Raw genomic sequence first — 13,630 nt, 5'->3', positions numbered from 1 at the left:
TGCATTTCTCTAGTTGGCTTTACTCCTTAATTTTCCTAGCTACGGGAAACAAGAAGAATCATTAGCAGACTGTGCTTACCTCTGCTCCAATCCAGATGTGTGCTGGGACTGGTGAGGCTCAGTTCTGCTGAGCCCTGGGGAGACAGACTCAGTTCTTCCAACTTTCCAGGTGAGAGCTTCATCTCTAGCATGGGTTGTTCACTGGCATTCATACTAAAGGTTTAATCTGAACCATCTGTCCCTTCTGTCTGCTGTGGTTTGTGGTCCTGCTGACTGCACCTCTCCAATGTGTAAGCATTGGCACTTCTGTTGGGAGCTTGCACACAGCTACTGGGAGTGTGTCAGGATGCAAGCAGATACATAAATTGGGCTCAGTGCTGCTCTTGTGCTGTGTGTTAATAGAGTTCTCTTACCACCCTTAACTTCCCCTCTGAATTTTGAATAATGGCAAATCTGTCTTCCCATAGTGTGGAAAACTATGGGAAACCATTGTATGGTTTTGTTTGTTTTGTGTTGTTTGTGTGGTTCTCCATTTCTAAGTTGGGTAAAACCAGAGGTTTGGGGTTAAAATTGCTTGATTAAGTTGCAGATCCATTTCTTTGTGCTGAGCAATTAGGAGTGGCAAGAGCTACAATGCGGGGCTACTGCTGCTTCTAGAGTCCTAAGATACTTTTGTGCTGCTGCAGGGAAAAAAAAAAACTCCAAGAAATAAAATGACGTCTTGTTATTGTTCTCTTATATCAACAGAACACATGTAATTTGCTATCCTGACCAGTATATTTTAGTGTCGGATAGTATTTAAGTGAACTTTGTTGTATTCTTTTGTTGTGCAATTTAATAACTGACTGCTAGAATTGTTTCTTTTCCTGTTTGGGCTAAATGAGGCTTTAATTCAGAGGGAGGGGAAAATTTAAAAAGGGAAAAAAAGTCTGCATGAAGATGTGAAAACCAGAGTGACCTGAAACCTCTCTGGCTGCAGGATGATCTCTGGGGTGGACATGGAAGGCTCAGTGACAACCCCAGCCCTGGAACTGAGCTCCATTTTCTCTAGGCTGCTTGGTCTGCCTTTGGGTCTTCATACAGAGACTCAGTCACCAGCCTGGGGCCAAAAGCAGCATCTTAAGTATTGCAAGTTGTGCATTTGAAAAACGGTATGTTGTGATATAACACAGAAAGAAGTGATGATATGAAGAATGTGTCAATAGGGAGTTATTTCTAGTGTCTGTAAGCAGTTGTCTTTACCAGCCCCTCATTTTTTGTGTTCTAGACAGCTACTGCCTGCCAATGAATAGTGAAGATGTTGTTCTAGCTGCTTGGTTCAGGGCCAGGAGAGAAGAGAAGGATAGGGAGGAATACCTACTGTCCAGAGATGATGTCTAGGAAGTTGCATACTGCTTCCTACACTCTACCTCCCTGCCCATGCTGAAGGCTGGAAAACTTTTGTTCACTATTGGTTGCCTTGAAATTCTCTTTTGCCTACCCTTCTTTCAGAGACAAGTATTAAAAAAAAAATTAAAAATCTAGAATTGTGTGGACATTCGTAACTGCTGAAATCACATGGCAGTTAAGGAAGTGTAAAGAACTGGGAAATTCTTCTTCCATTGCCCTTATTTATGTGTATACAAAATCATGATTACTGAACTACTTCAAATGGAGGATTCTAAAGTTTTGGATGTGGTCAGGCAGCGTATTTAATATTCTCCTAGTTACCTTGTGCTACATGAGCAGGGTATTTAAATGAGATCAACTATAAAGACCTGATTATAAAAGCACATAATTGTTTTATTTGTCTTAGCAGTCCACCTAAGATTCCTTCCCTGTACATATTCTGCTACTATGAGGTGATGCTTCAGTCTTAAAGAATAGAATTTCCAGAGATTTGTGGCTTGGGTTTTTGAGGAACATCTGTGTAGGGGGGTTGGATTTTGTTTTGCTTGGTTGGTTTTGTTTTGTTTTATTGTTGTTTGGTTGGTGGGTTGTTGTGTTGTGGGTTGTTTTTTTTTTTTCTTTCTTTCTTTTTTCCTGTTTTGGATTGTTGGTTTGTTTGTGTGGAGGAGATTGTGGTTTGGATTTTTCTGCTTTGTTTCTTGTTTTTTGGGTTTTTTTTAATGGTCTGGTAGTCTCCTAGCTAAGAGATGAACAAAAAAAGTCTGTATCCTAATCCATGTAAACCATTTTGTAGTCTGGAATTAATTTCAGAAGAACTACTGATCCAGACTGCAATACTGTAAATGGTTTTACAGATTTCACTGACTGACAGAATTAGTTTGATGAAGTGATACAGGACTGCCGTTGTCACCTCATTTAGTGTTCATAGGCTTGTGAAGTTTATGGTGTTAACTCTTTCTCATTACACTGACGGCAGTGGCTTTACAGGTAGAGTCTTTCTGAATGTATTTAACAGGATCAAAGGGTCCAAATGCTCAGGAAGTTGTTGAACAGTGACATAGTGCCTTCCAAGGGAACAAACTGAAGTAATGCAGAGGAAGTTTGGGATATTTTGGCCACCATAATGTAAATCTTCCATGTGTCTGAAGGAGCCAGCAGTAAATTTGGTACAGGAAGCAATGGGATCAAATGTGTTTTAAGAATGGTCTATAAATGGGGACGATATTAATCACATAGCTAATTTATACAGTCTTAACCTCTTTATTTGTGTATTTCCAAAGAAGACTTCTAGAATTTTCAGACATCAAATTTGCTGCCCATTTGGGAGGGGGGAGTATGAGAGTGTGAAATCTGTTATTGGTTCCAGAGGAGTGTTCCCAGGAGTATGTCTGCAAACAGCCTTCCCCAAACCTCACAGACTTCATCAGCACGCAAAAGCTGATGGCCAAAACTTACATTTAATTACAGCGGTTTCCTCAGAGTATCTACAGCCTTTCAAGTGTGGTGTGTTCCATATCTCTAAGCCTGTTAGATAGGATGGGTTGAACTGTGACACCTGGGCTATATATAGAAGGTGACAGTTTGCTGCCCTGGAAACATTTGGGTTGTTGCACTCTGGTTTGTGATTTTCATGAAAGAATTGGAGGAAGAGCACAGTTCCAAAGGGTACTGCCTCTTCTTTGAAATTGCACAACAGGCCCTTTTTAAAAATAGTTTTATCAAGAGCAAATGACTATTTTATCTTTCTCTGGGTGAGATGTAGTGGTTCCTTGTCAGGGAGAGAATTTGAGAAAGAGATTAAGAAGAATGTCTCTGAGTCATGTGGGTATTTGGATCTTTAGGAACAGTTCAGTTGAATGGAGACAAGGAGCTGTTAAAATACAGACGCAACAGAAGGCAGAGGGTTAAATCTGTGTGCCTCTATGGGCTGTGACCATAAAAATGAGAAAGTTGTCAAAACACAGAAGGCTGGAATTGCCCTGTGTCTAGACAACAAGGAGGGAAACAAAATATTTGAAGAGAAAAGTGATGTTTAAAGCTTTTGGCAAAATAAGCTACAGTTGCGGAACCCAGCCCCACCAAGTTAGTGTGCAACTGGGTCCTCTGCTAAGCTACATTTCCAAACTGTCAGTCTTGGTACAGATCTGAAAGTAAAGGTAACATTTAGAAACCAAGTCAAATCAAAATTATGTGTCCAGACACTTCAGATTTTGGTTTCTCTGAAAAAAATGAAGCCCAAATAAGTAATTGGGTTCCTTAAATCCACCTATGGCTTTATTCAGAGCGATGTATGAAGTATAATTTTGTCTAAACAGTTCATTAAAATATTCTCTAAAAACAAAACCGGTAACTGCAAAACATGTAAAAAATTATACCCTTTTGTTTCAGGGGAAGGCCAGGGGAAGTGGAAGCCCTTCCGCTTCTGAAGGTGCTGCTTTTGTTTCTGGCTGCTCAGATGCCATGGTTACAAGCACTACAGAAAACAAACCAGTGACACCAGGTGGGCCCTCCCACTGTTTTCCAGCAGTCCCCATTTCTCTACCCCTTAGTGGGATTCTAGCAGGCAATGGAACAAGGCTTAATGCTGGTGTGTTTCAGCAAGGGAAAGAACCAGATGTCAAAGTCGTCTCCTTTGGGCCAGAGAGATGAATCCTCCCCACTGTATTGCAGGATTCTGCTACATCTCTAGGGGAAATGTGTTGCGAGCAACAGTTTTGGTTTGGTTTCTCATCAACCAGAAATTAAGGAAAGGTCAAGACAACACCCTTAGCTGAAGGCTTCCCGACAAACTGATAGGTTTCCCCCAAACTAGTTAGTTGGATCCCCAGCTAAATCCCTTGTGCAACCATTTCTGTTTTTATGTGGCAAGGACCTGTGTTACAGTGGACTCAATGTGTTAAATGACTGTGCTGTGACTGTCTGTATCTGCTGTATGTTAAAAGTAACCAACAGCAGGATTGGAGAACTAAAGAGTCCACCTCTTTGTATATACAAGATTTCAAGTTACTTGATGTGCCATCAAATGAATTCAAGGTGGAAGGTAATAGTTGAGAATTCCCTTGGTATAGCCAACACTGCAGGGATCCATTTTCCCAAAGCAGTATTCTTGGAAGCATGCTACTTGGGAGCAAAAGGAGAAGAACAAAAAGCCCACAGCCGAACCCAAGAAAATGCTTGATTGCATGTAACTATTCTTTCCTGATCTACATTTTTTTTTACATGGCACTGATTATATTTGTTTGCATATTTAATTTCCCCTCTGGCCTTTGTCTTTTCCATCTGTTAACTTAACATGCACATAAATTTAATGCCTGCTGAGTCAGAGTGGTCATTCCTAGGCTGACTGAGGAGAACTTGTCTCTGAAGTATTCAGAGGTGGATGGGACTCAACAAACCTGTCTGGGTGGCTAAATAAAACAAAAAGATAGAACATGTGCATCTGTCATTCACCCTAGATACCTCAACACTTACAACTTATGCCGTACCTTAATGCTTCACTCAATATCTGAGTCTCAAAATGTTGAAATCATAGGAGACCCTAGAATGTAAACTTTGAGGAGGGTTTTTTTCCATCTGAATTGGCCAGTTAGGCAATAAAACCCCTGCCTCAAGAGATGTGTGACTAAATCTCCAATAATGTAATTCTGGAGAGAAAACCCGACTGTGTGAATGGAGGGGGGAGTGTCCAGCAGCAGGCTTGGTTCTAGCAAACGGAGAAGCTTTACTTGCTTTGAGTGTACTTGAATCTTATTTGCAATACTAAATAAAGCAGAAGAAACCACTGGCTGCATTCAGCAGCAGTCACTCCTGTGACTGGCAGCAAGAGCCAGGGAAGACCTGACAGTTATGAGAGATGAGGATATGCTCTGCCCCTATAGATTCATTCTCCCTGATGGTTGCAATGAGAGTTCTTCACTGTAGTCCCCTTCCCTTTCTTCTCTGGCAACAGGAAAGTCAGGTTTTTTTCATCAGTTCCTCTGCAGCTTTCATCCCTGCTTTTATCTAAGCTGTAAATGGATTGATTATAACAGCTGTAAATTGCTGTGTAACTTTATGAACTCACAGAATATACAAGCAATTTGTTGGTGAATTCCCTTTTTATTTCCTCTTCTCCTCTTCCCCTGTCAAAAACCCCTGAGATAATACTTCTCCTTTCTTGGTGAAGCCTTGCTGGAACTGTACAAGAGCAAAGTGTTAACTGGTGATTGCTATAATAACTGGTCCATTGATTTACTAGTATTTTTATTGCATCTTTTAAATATTTTTTTTTTAATAAATAAACTTTGAGGTGTTAAGCATGCAGGTAGGTATACCTGCTTGTCAACCCTGGAAATGCAACCAACAGACCAACTACAAAAGGCTGAGAGGTAAGAGACTTTGTGCTGATTTGGGGGTGGTGTTTACTTTTTAAAAAAAATGTTCAGGGAGTAGGTTTCAATTTCACAAATAGAGGAGTGGTGCTTCTGGGAAGGAACAGGGGTGGGACAGACTCCTAAGCACAGAGCATCAGGATCTTGGGTTTTTGCATTGTATTTTGAAGACTCCCTTTGTCACTGACTGGAGTTTTTGAGCCTTGGAACAACACTGGGATTCAGTGTTGGCTGAAAGGATGTGAATCACTTTTCCTGCTTCCTGCAGCCATTGGAAGTGCAGTCTGTCCTACTGAGTCACTGAGTGGCTGAGGCTGGCCCTGCACTGTGGCAGCCAGTATGGTCACTGCTGAGCAGCAGCCAGTGCTGCTGATAACCCACAGCAGCAGCAGCAAAGCAGCTGGCCTGACCCGTTGGCTGCTTGGATGTCCCTGTTGTCTGTGTGACAGTGCTGCTCTGGGCAACTGCTGCTGTGCATACAAACAGGGCATTTAAGGTATGTTGTGAGAATAATAGTGCCCTCTGAGTCCCTCTTTTTAAGAGCTTTGCAAATTATGTGTTGCTTCCTATAAAGCTTTTCAGGAGCCAGAGGACGTCCTGGGTGCTCTGTACATGCATCACAAAGTTCCTGAGGATAGCATTGCTCATTTGTAGATTGCTGTCATGGACTTCATTGAGAACCTGTGTTGGAATAATTAAGGATGTTCTGCTTCAGCAGAGGGGTTAATGAGCAAGAGGCTTGGGGCTGCTGTGAGAGTGGCAGTTACTCAGTGGATTTGCTCCTGAATCCTAGATTTGGGTAAGAAGCTGTGTGTTCCCTCTGCCCTAGGTGGGGTGTTTCAATTACACTTGTCTTCTGACCACTTAATCCTTAATCTGACCACTTTATGCCTTGTGAAGGCTCACATGTGTGTAATATAGTCTCAGACTTCTGATGCTCTGCAGGCATCTGCTGAGGGCCCGTTGAGAGATAAATGAATCTGTGTGTGTTTTGGAAAGCAGCAATGTGTAGGTGACACCTGTGCTGGGGTCAGCCAGGAAGAATGAAGATGTCCTTGTTTGTCTGGTTACAAACACAAATTGCATTTGCGGGCCCAAAGGAGGCAAATTTACTAGAAACCTGTGTGATTCAGGCCTTGGTGAGGCATACAAATGCTGTGAAGAACCTCTTCCAGCCTGGTTGATAATGGAGTTGATGTGTGTATCTTCCAGGCTTTTTGACTCTTTTCTCAGCCTGTGGAACACTGCTTGCAGAAGCTGTTGAATGGTGAGAGTAGGATGCATTTTGTAGTGCCTTCAGTTAGCACGGGCCGCTTCTGGTGAACTTAGTTAAGAGTAGGGAGAATGAAATTCTGTAATTTTTCTAGCATCCTTCTCAACCACAGACGGTACAAGCCCCAGAACACAGTGAGGCTTCCACAGGGGGCTAGGAGAAGCTGAAACCCACTTTGAAACAGATATGAGTGGACATGCAGGCTCCGGGTGATACTACTACTTCTCTTTCCTCTTATGGGAAAACTATTCTAAGGATACATTTAAGTGTGCCTTGTTGGTGGTGGTTTTAAATTAGGCTGCTTTACTGTGTACTGAAATGGTCTAGAAGCTTTGCAAAGTTCAGCTGAGGATGAACAAATCTGGGAAATTCCTGAAGCTATCTGCAAACATGTTTGAAGATGCCCTAGGTCTGCAGTTTTCCGGATGTTAAGAAAACTACTTGCCATGCTTTCAGCCTGTATTTTAGCCTGAGATCAACATAAAAACTAGAAAAACACAAACTGAGTTAATTTTATACTTAAGAAATCTAAAGCCAGAAGGGATCAGCTAATACAATTGCTTGTATGTTGTTTTACTAAGTAGGTTTTGGTTGTAACCAAAGCAACTTGAATTTGCTTCTGGAAAGACACTGACTTACTTGACCTGATGACATGAGGAGAAAGGAAACTCGTGGCACCTTTCAGTGTTTAATGTCAATCTTTTTCCTTTTAATTTCAAACAGCTTGGTCTCACCACCTAGTTCTCGGCATTTAAGGCTCTACTTTATTAGGTTAAAAGGCTTTTTGAACCCATGACACACTCAGCCTGGTAAGTGAGCAATGTAGCATATGTATAACACAATTTAGAGAGTGTAACTAATCAAATCACCCTCAGTCATCATCTTGTTTAACTAAAACAAGCTTTAAACCTCTTGCTGTAAGGTATAGTTTCGTGTTTGAATGTTTTCTGCAGCAGCTTTGATTTTATTTTTTAACTCTCTGAAAATGCAATAGCCCTTGCTGAAAACAATAAGGAAGTGCTAATGTTGTGTAGGGAGCTAAAAATCCCACAGAAGGAGAAAAGCTGGGTTTTTTTGTTTTGTTTTCCCATTTCTTTAAGCCTCTCAGGCTTCTGCATGAGCTAAGCCAAAGTGCACAGTTAAGTGACACTATCCAATTTAGATAACTGTAGACTCAGGAAATACCTGTAAGAAAGGTATAAATGCAACCTGGAATTGGGTATCTGATGCCAGAAAATGAAAATGTGTCCTAGGAAGGATAGGCTTCTGGCTAAGATAGCTGGATTACTGGATTGTTTGTGTCCTGAAGGTTTCCTTGCACTTCCTGCATGACCTTGTTCAAACCACTGTACCCATTTGTGGAGCATGTTACCTATTGAGAGCAATGTGGCAAGTCTCTGGATGCTGGGATTAACCAACATTTATCCCAGCACACTTCTCATAGAAATAAATCCTCCATTTTTGTGACCCATTTCAGCAAGATTCTGCTCATGGTGATAAGAAATGTAAGCTCTGTGTTAGACAGGTATGAGCTATCTGCTTAGCAAGAATTTCCCTCATGGTATCTGTGCATCCCCTCACCCCACTGCTGAGAGTTGGACTGGTTTTATTCATCTGCTTTATTTCTTAACTGGGATAGAGACTGAGACATTGATTTATTTGGAGAGGAAAGCTCTGTAGGGAGCGATGTAATACTTATTAGTGGGAGATAAAGGAAGATGTGAGTTGATTTGGACAATCTCGAAGCTCAATCTTGCTTCTTGGCTAGAGGACTCCAACAAACAACCTGTATGTGTTGCCAAAAGGTTAGGAGAAGGTTTGAACAGAAAGTCCTCCCAGCTGACCTGCTCTAACAAGGAGCAGTTTTCCCCTGCAACAGGTGCGAGTGACTGACATGCAAAGAGAGAGGAAAATGAGCCCTTCTTTCTATTATTCTTCAACTGCATATCAAAAGAGAAGAGCTCTCCTGTTAGTGTGCTGCTCCTCTCTCCTTTTACAAGGCGGTGCACTGTCAGATCAGATAGTCTGTTTGTATTACTTTGGAATGGGAAAAGAATAAAGGACTTGAAAAGGCTTCACCAGTTTTTCATCAGAGCTGCTGGAAACCTTTCTTTCCCCTCACTACCCCTTCCCCAACCCCACCCCCAAAATGCTCACCTCTTCCTGCCTTTGCCAGGGAAGTGTCAGATTTGACACCTTTGCAGTAAGGTACAGAAATGCAAATGGAGAAATACAGCAACACCTAATCAGGGGATGTAAACTTTCTGTGAACCTAATTTGTGGATTAAAAACAAAAAAATAAAAGGCATATTGCTAACACATTTCTAAAATGCTTTTGACACTTCCTTAAGAAGTGATAGTACTGTTGTGACCTGGCTTTTTATTTTCAGCTAATACAGGACTGAGTGCCCAAGAAAAGGCTTGTTATCCCTCTGCTGTGGCTCTTCCTAATCATCCTGGCTTTGGGTTTACAGCTGGCTGGGTTGCTAGGGCCCCAGGCTCTCAGCCCCTCTGCCCCTTTCTTTCTGCAGCAGCAAGGATGGGGTGTGCCCAGGTCTCCAGCCATCATGACAGATGTGTAGAAGCTGTAAGGGCCCACAAGCCTGGGAGGATTACTCAAGGTGTGGATGTGCAACAGCACTACCACCAATATGCACAGGAATGGGAGCATAGTACACAGGGAAGGACAGCTTCAGCTCCAGTTCTCTAGAGCTGATACAGGAACAGTCAAGCCACACATCTGCAACACTGCTTAGCAAAGATGACTCTGTTGATACCCCCCCATCCACTGCTGAACCAAAGGAGGCAATTTTATATTGACTCTTGTCACTGAAGTGTCAGGATTTGCACTTGCTTTCACAGGAGTGTTACAGAAGAGCCCTAACCTGGAGGTCTTTCATCTCATGGAAATTAAGCCAAGCCAAGATGCCTCCAGTGTTCCTGCAGCAGCTGAGGACCTGGCATGGCTGCACCAGCCCTGGACCAACCCTGGATGGCACACTAGAAGACAGCCAGCTCATGCCACAGACAGCTGCACAGCAGTGTTAGGTAAGTGTGCTGTTGTGAGCCAGAGGCTGGGCTGTTATGCTGAGGAAAGGGGGATGTGGCTTTACCTTCCTCTTCAGAGCTCACAGAAAGGGGAATCTTCTAGATGGTTAACTAGGGGGCTCTGCCAGTGTAGCATGGTAATGCAACGTCATGTGTGGTGCTTATGGTCTTGTTCATAGGGATAATGAAGCAGAAGTGGAGACTGAAGTATCAAACACTGTGATACCTGGGGAGTGATTGTGTGTAGCTTTATAAAAATTAATCTGTCTTTGTGCTGGGGCTAGAGGTGCAAGCTCAGTCCCAGAGGGCATCTTGTCTGTAGGGTTGCTACTTTCAGTGCAAGTGTCCCAGGCTCCTCCTTCATTTACACTTCAAAACCTGAACCTCCCTAAACCAGAAAGGTCGCTACAGCAGCTCTCACCTCCTCTGCTCAGCTGGTTTCTGCCCTTCTCTTCCCCACTTAGGAGTTTAGGACAAAAGGGGAGAAGGAGAACCAAATAAACCCAATGGCCATCTTTTGAAGAACACTCGCCTCAGGTACCTTGATGAGAAGTACAAAGGAGAGGTAGTACCAGTATCTTAGTTTCCATTTTTATTATTCCACAGGGTTATTAACAAAAGAAAAGTTACAGGTCTAGTCTCTTGAGAGTTTGGTTGTTTCCCGTGCTTGTTCTGGGCTTGGGAACTTCCATGTATTAACCACCTCCACCATCCTTTTTGTTTTTCTCTTCACAATGACTGCTCTCTGAGAGGTATTAACACAGTATAGGCAACCTGGCATCTCCCAGAAGTAGGAAGAGGGGAGATGTCAAATGTCATATACAAGAGTGCTGAGGGCTCCCCCTAGACACGTTTTGTAATTTGGAAGAATACTTTCCATGTCTATTGCACACTCCAATGAAAATAGTCCCCAAAGCCTCTGTGAAATCATGCTGCAGGACAGGATTTGCCTAGTACTTCTGAAGTTAGGGCTGTATCCATATGAAATACCTTCAGAGGGCAGATCAAGTAGAGTAGGTCTGTGACTGGCATCCAACTAGACCAGCCCAGAAAGCTATGGCCTAAGACCAACCTTACCCCAGTATGACTTTGCTCACTGCAATAACTTCTCGTTTTAAACAAAAGAAACATTTGAATCCCAATACTTGAGCTAACAATGCTTAGTAGAAGAATTAAGTGCTTAATTACCAGCATTGTTTCCACACTATATACATGTTTGTTAATAGTTAACAATAGGGAAGTGTATTTTTAGTTGGTGAGAAGTGCATCCCACTCCACAATACATGCAATCAGTTGTGAATTCAGTTCTGTTTTTTATTTTTAGTCTTTAATAAAATATTTGACACCCTAATATACAAAAAGTCACAATAAACTCAGATGTGCTAAAAGCAAAATGTGCATAAAGCCACTCATTTCTAAAAGGCACCCTGCCACCAATATCTTTTGAACCTTTGACTAATTCCACCACGTTTCTAGTTTTCCTTCACTGAAGGTGCAACTCTAGACTACTGAGTACAGATGCTAACCACACCAACCCCTTTCAGGGATCTTTGCTATCACTAGAACACTTAAAACTGTACATGCAGACCAAACTCAAGCTTCTCATGGAGTTAACCATTACAATTTAAAATGCACAAGGGCTTTTTCTTAGAAGAAAAAGGTAGTGATATTCAGGCCACTTAAAAGGGCCAAGAGAAAGAACAGGGTTATAAAATAACTGCTATGTATCCACCAAAGAGCTTTGCTACTAAAAAACCACCCACTCCCCCCATCCCCAACCTCTCATAAAAACAACCCCTGGAGTTACAAAATGCCACACACGCACGCACATACACACAGATGAAATGTTAAGCCTTAGCTATTAGCCTGTCAGGGTGCGACAGTGTAAGAGTGCCCTGGATGCAGTCCCGAGCACAGGGATGCCAGCCACACAGAGGCTGGTGGTGCCCCATGCTGCTGGCAGGGCCACTGGGGAGCGGGGGTCAGCTGCCGTCCCGCTAGGTAGGTAGCTCTGCGTTGACTCCCGCGCACTGCTCCGTTACCAGGGTCTCCACATGGATTTGGGTAAGCTAGGCGAAGGCAGACTGTGTGTCTGGGAAGAGTCCAGTCCATCGGTGGAGGTCTGGCCCGGCTCAGCCTCCGCCTCATCCGAGTCGGAGCAGGTCTCTTCACTGGGGGAAGGCGAGGGTGCTGAGGCTGGGAGAGCCAGGCATAGGGAGGAGGCCTCGGACACTGAGGCCAGCGTCTCGCTGGTGGGCCAGGGGCCGAGGGTGGGATCAGCCAAAACGTCCGCGATCAAGTCCGGGAAGCTGCCTTCGTTGAGGGGCATGGACTCCAGCAGGTGGTTGAGCAGCTCAGCGGCCGTGGTGGCGTCGATGCCGGGACAGCTGGAGACGAAGGTGTGCACCTCGTGCATGCACTGGATGTAGCCGGCGGCAAAGCGCTCGCTGGCTTCGCGATGCAGTCGCCCGCCCTCTGCGCCGCAGGAGACAGAGAGGGGAGCGGGGTGAGGCGCGGATCGGGCCGGCCTTCCCCCGCCGCCGCCCCGCTGGCACTCACCGAGGGAGCGGCGCTCCAGCACGGCCTGCACCCGCCGCACCGTCAGCTCCAGCACCTCCGCGTTCTCCAGCTTCGCCTGAAACTGACCCGAGGCGCCGCGGCCGTCAGCACGGCCCCGGCCGCCCGCCATCGGCCCGCCCGGCCCCCGCCCCGCCGCCTCACCTCGCTGTCGGCCAGCAGCAGCCGCAGTTCCTGCAGGCTCTCGTTGATCCGCGCCCGGCGCTTCTTCTCCACGAGAGGTTTTCTCGTCTGCGGAGACGACAGCGCCGTCAGCCCGCCGCCCTCCCTCGCTTCCCTTCCTCCCTCGCTTCCCCCCACCGCTATCCCTGCCGCTCACCCTCCTGTCGGCCCTGGCCTCCGTGCCGTCTTCGTCCCCTCGGGGCGAGCGGCCCTTGCTGGGCCGGAAGGAGGGCGCCATGGCGAGACTGGGTAGGTTCACCCAGCGCCTCTCACCTCTAACAGCTCCGCGCCACTCCCCGCCCCGTGCTGCCCTACTTATAGCCTCTTATTTGCATGTCAATGAGCCCATTGGCCGCGACGCGCGGGCAGCTGCCGCAGCGTTGACCGAACGGGCCAATAACAGGCAGGCGCTTTGTCTGCGCTGGGGCGGGGTGTGCGCCTCCAGACTGTGGTTGCCGTCGTCGCCGCACTGCTCGCTGGCATCTGCCTGGCATTGTTGGCCCGGACCCGGTGCAGCCTGCGCTGCCACCTGCGCCTGAAAGGCTCTTCGCTCCCCGGGGCTTGTCACGGCCTAGGCAACAGCGATGAGGCTGGCAGGACACTGGGAAGGGGACGTGCCCTTTGACTGCAGCGCTGGGTTATGTCGGTCACCACAGAAGCCCCCAGACCACGGACCTTCCACTATTTGTGGGCTTTGTGAAACTCGTGTCGGGCTGTGAACGTGTTTGAACAGTTCGTTGGAGCGTGTCCCTGGGGCTGTGGGTGCAGCAACGTCTGGGCATGGCAGAGGCCAGGTTGAGTGCCTAAGCAG

At 45.3% G+C, this 13,630-nt stretch overlaps 1 protein-coding gene across 1 annotated transcript; it reads right to left on the bottom strand.

Annotated features, from left to right (window-relative positions):
• Nucleotides 1-10,674: 10,674 nt before the first annotated feature.
• Nucleotides 10,675-13,154, bottom strand: LOC128970704 (transcription cofactor HES-6-like). The gene is given in 4 exon segments (XM_054386032.1): nt 10,675-12,721; nt 12,802-12,888; nt 12,977-13,114; nt 13,116-13,154. Coding segments are annotated over 4 exon segments (867 nt in total). The 3' UTR covers nt 10,675-12,118.
• Between the last annotated feature and the right edge of the window lie 476 nt (nt 13,155-13,630).

Source organism: Indicator indicator, chromosome 13 (genome assembly GCF_027791375.1).
Source record: "Indicator indicator isolate 239-I01 chromosome 13, UM_Iind_1.1, whole genome shotgun sequence".
Lineage (NCBI taxonomy): Eukaryota > Metazoa > Chordata > Aves > Piciformes > Indicatoridae > Indicator > Indicator indicator.
The sequence above is the reverse complement of the archived record's forward strand: the minus strand, read 5'-3'. Positions and strand labels throughout refer to the sequence as shown.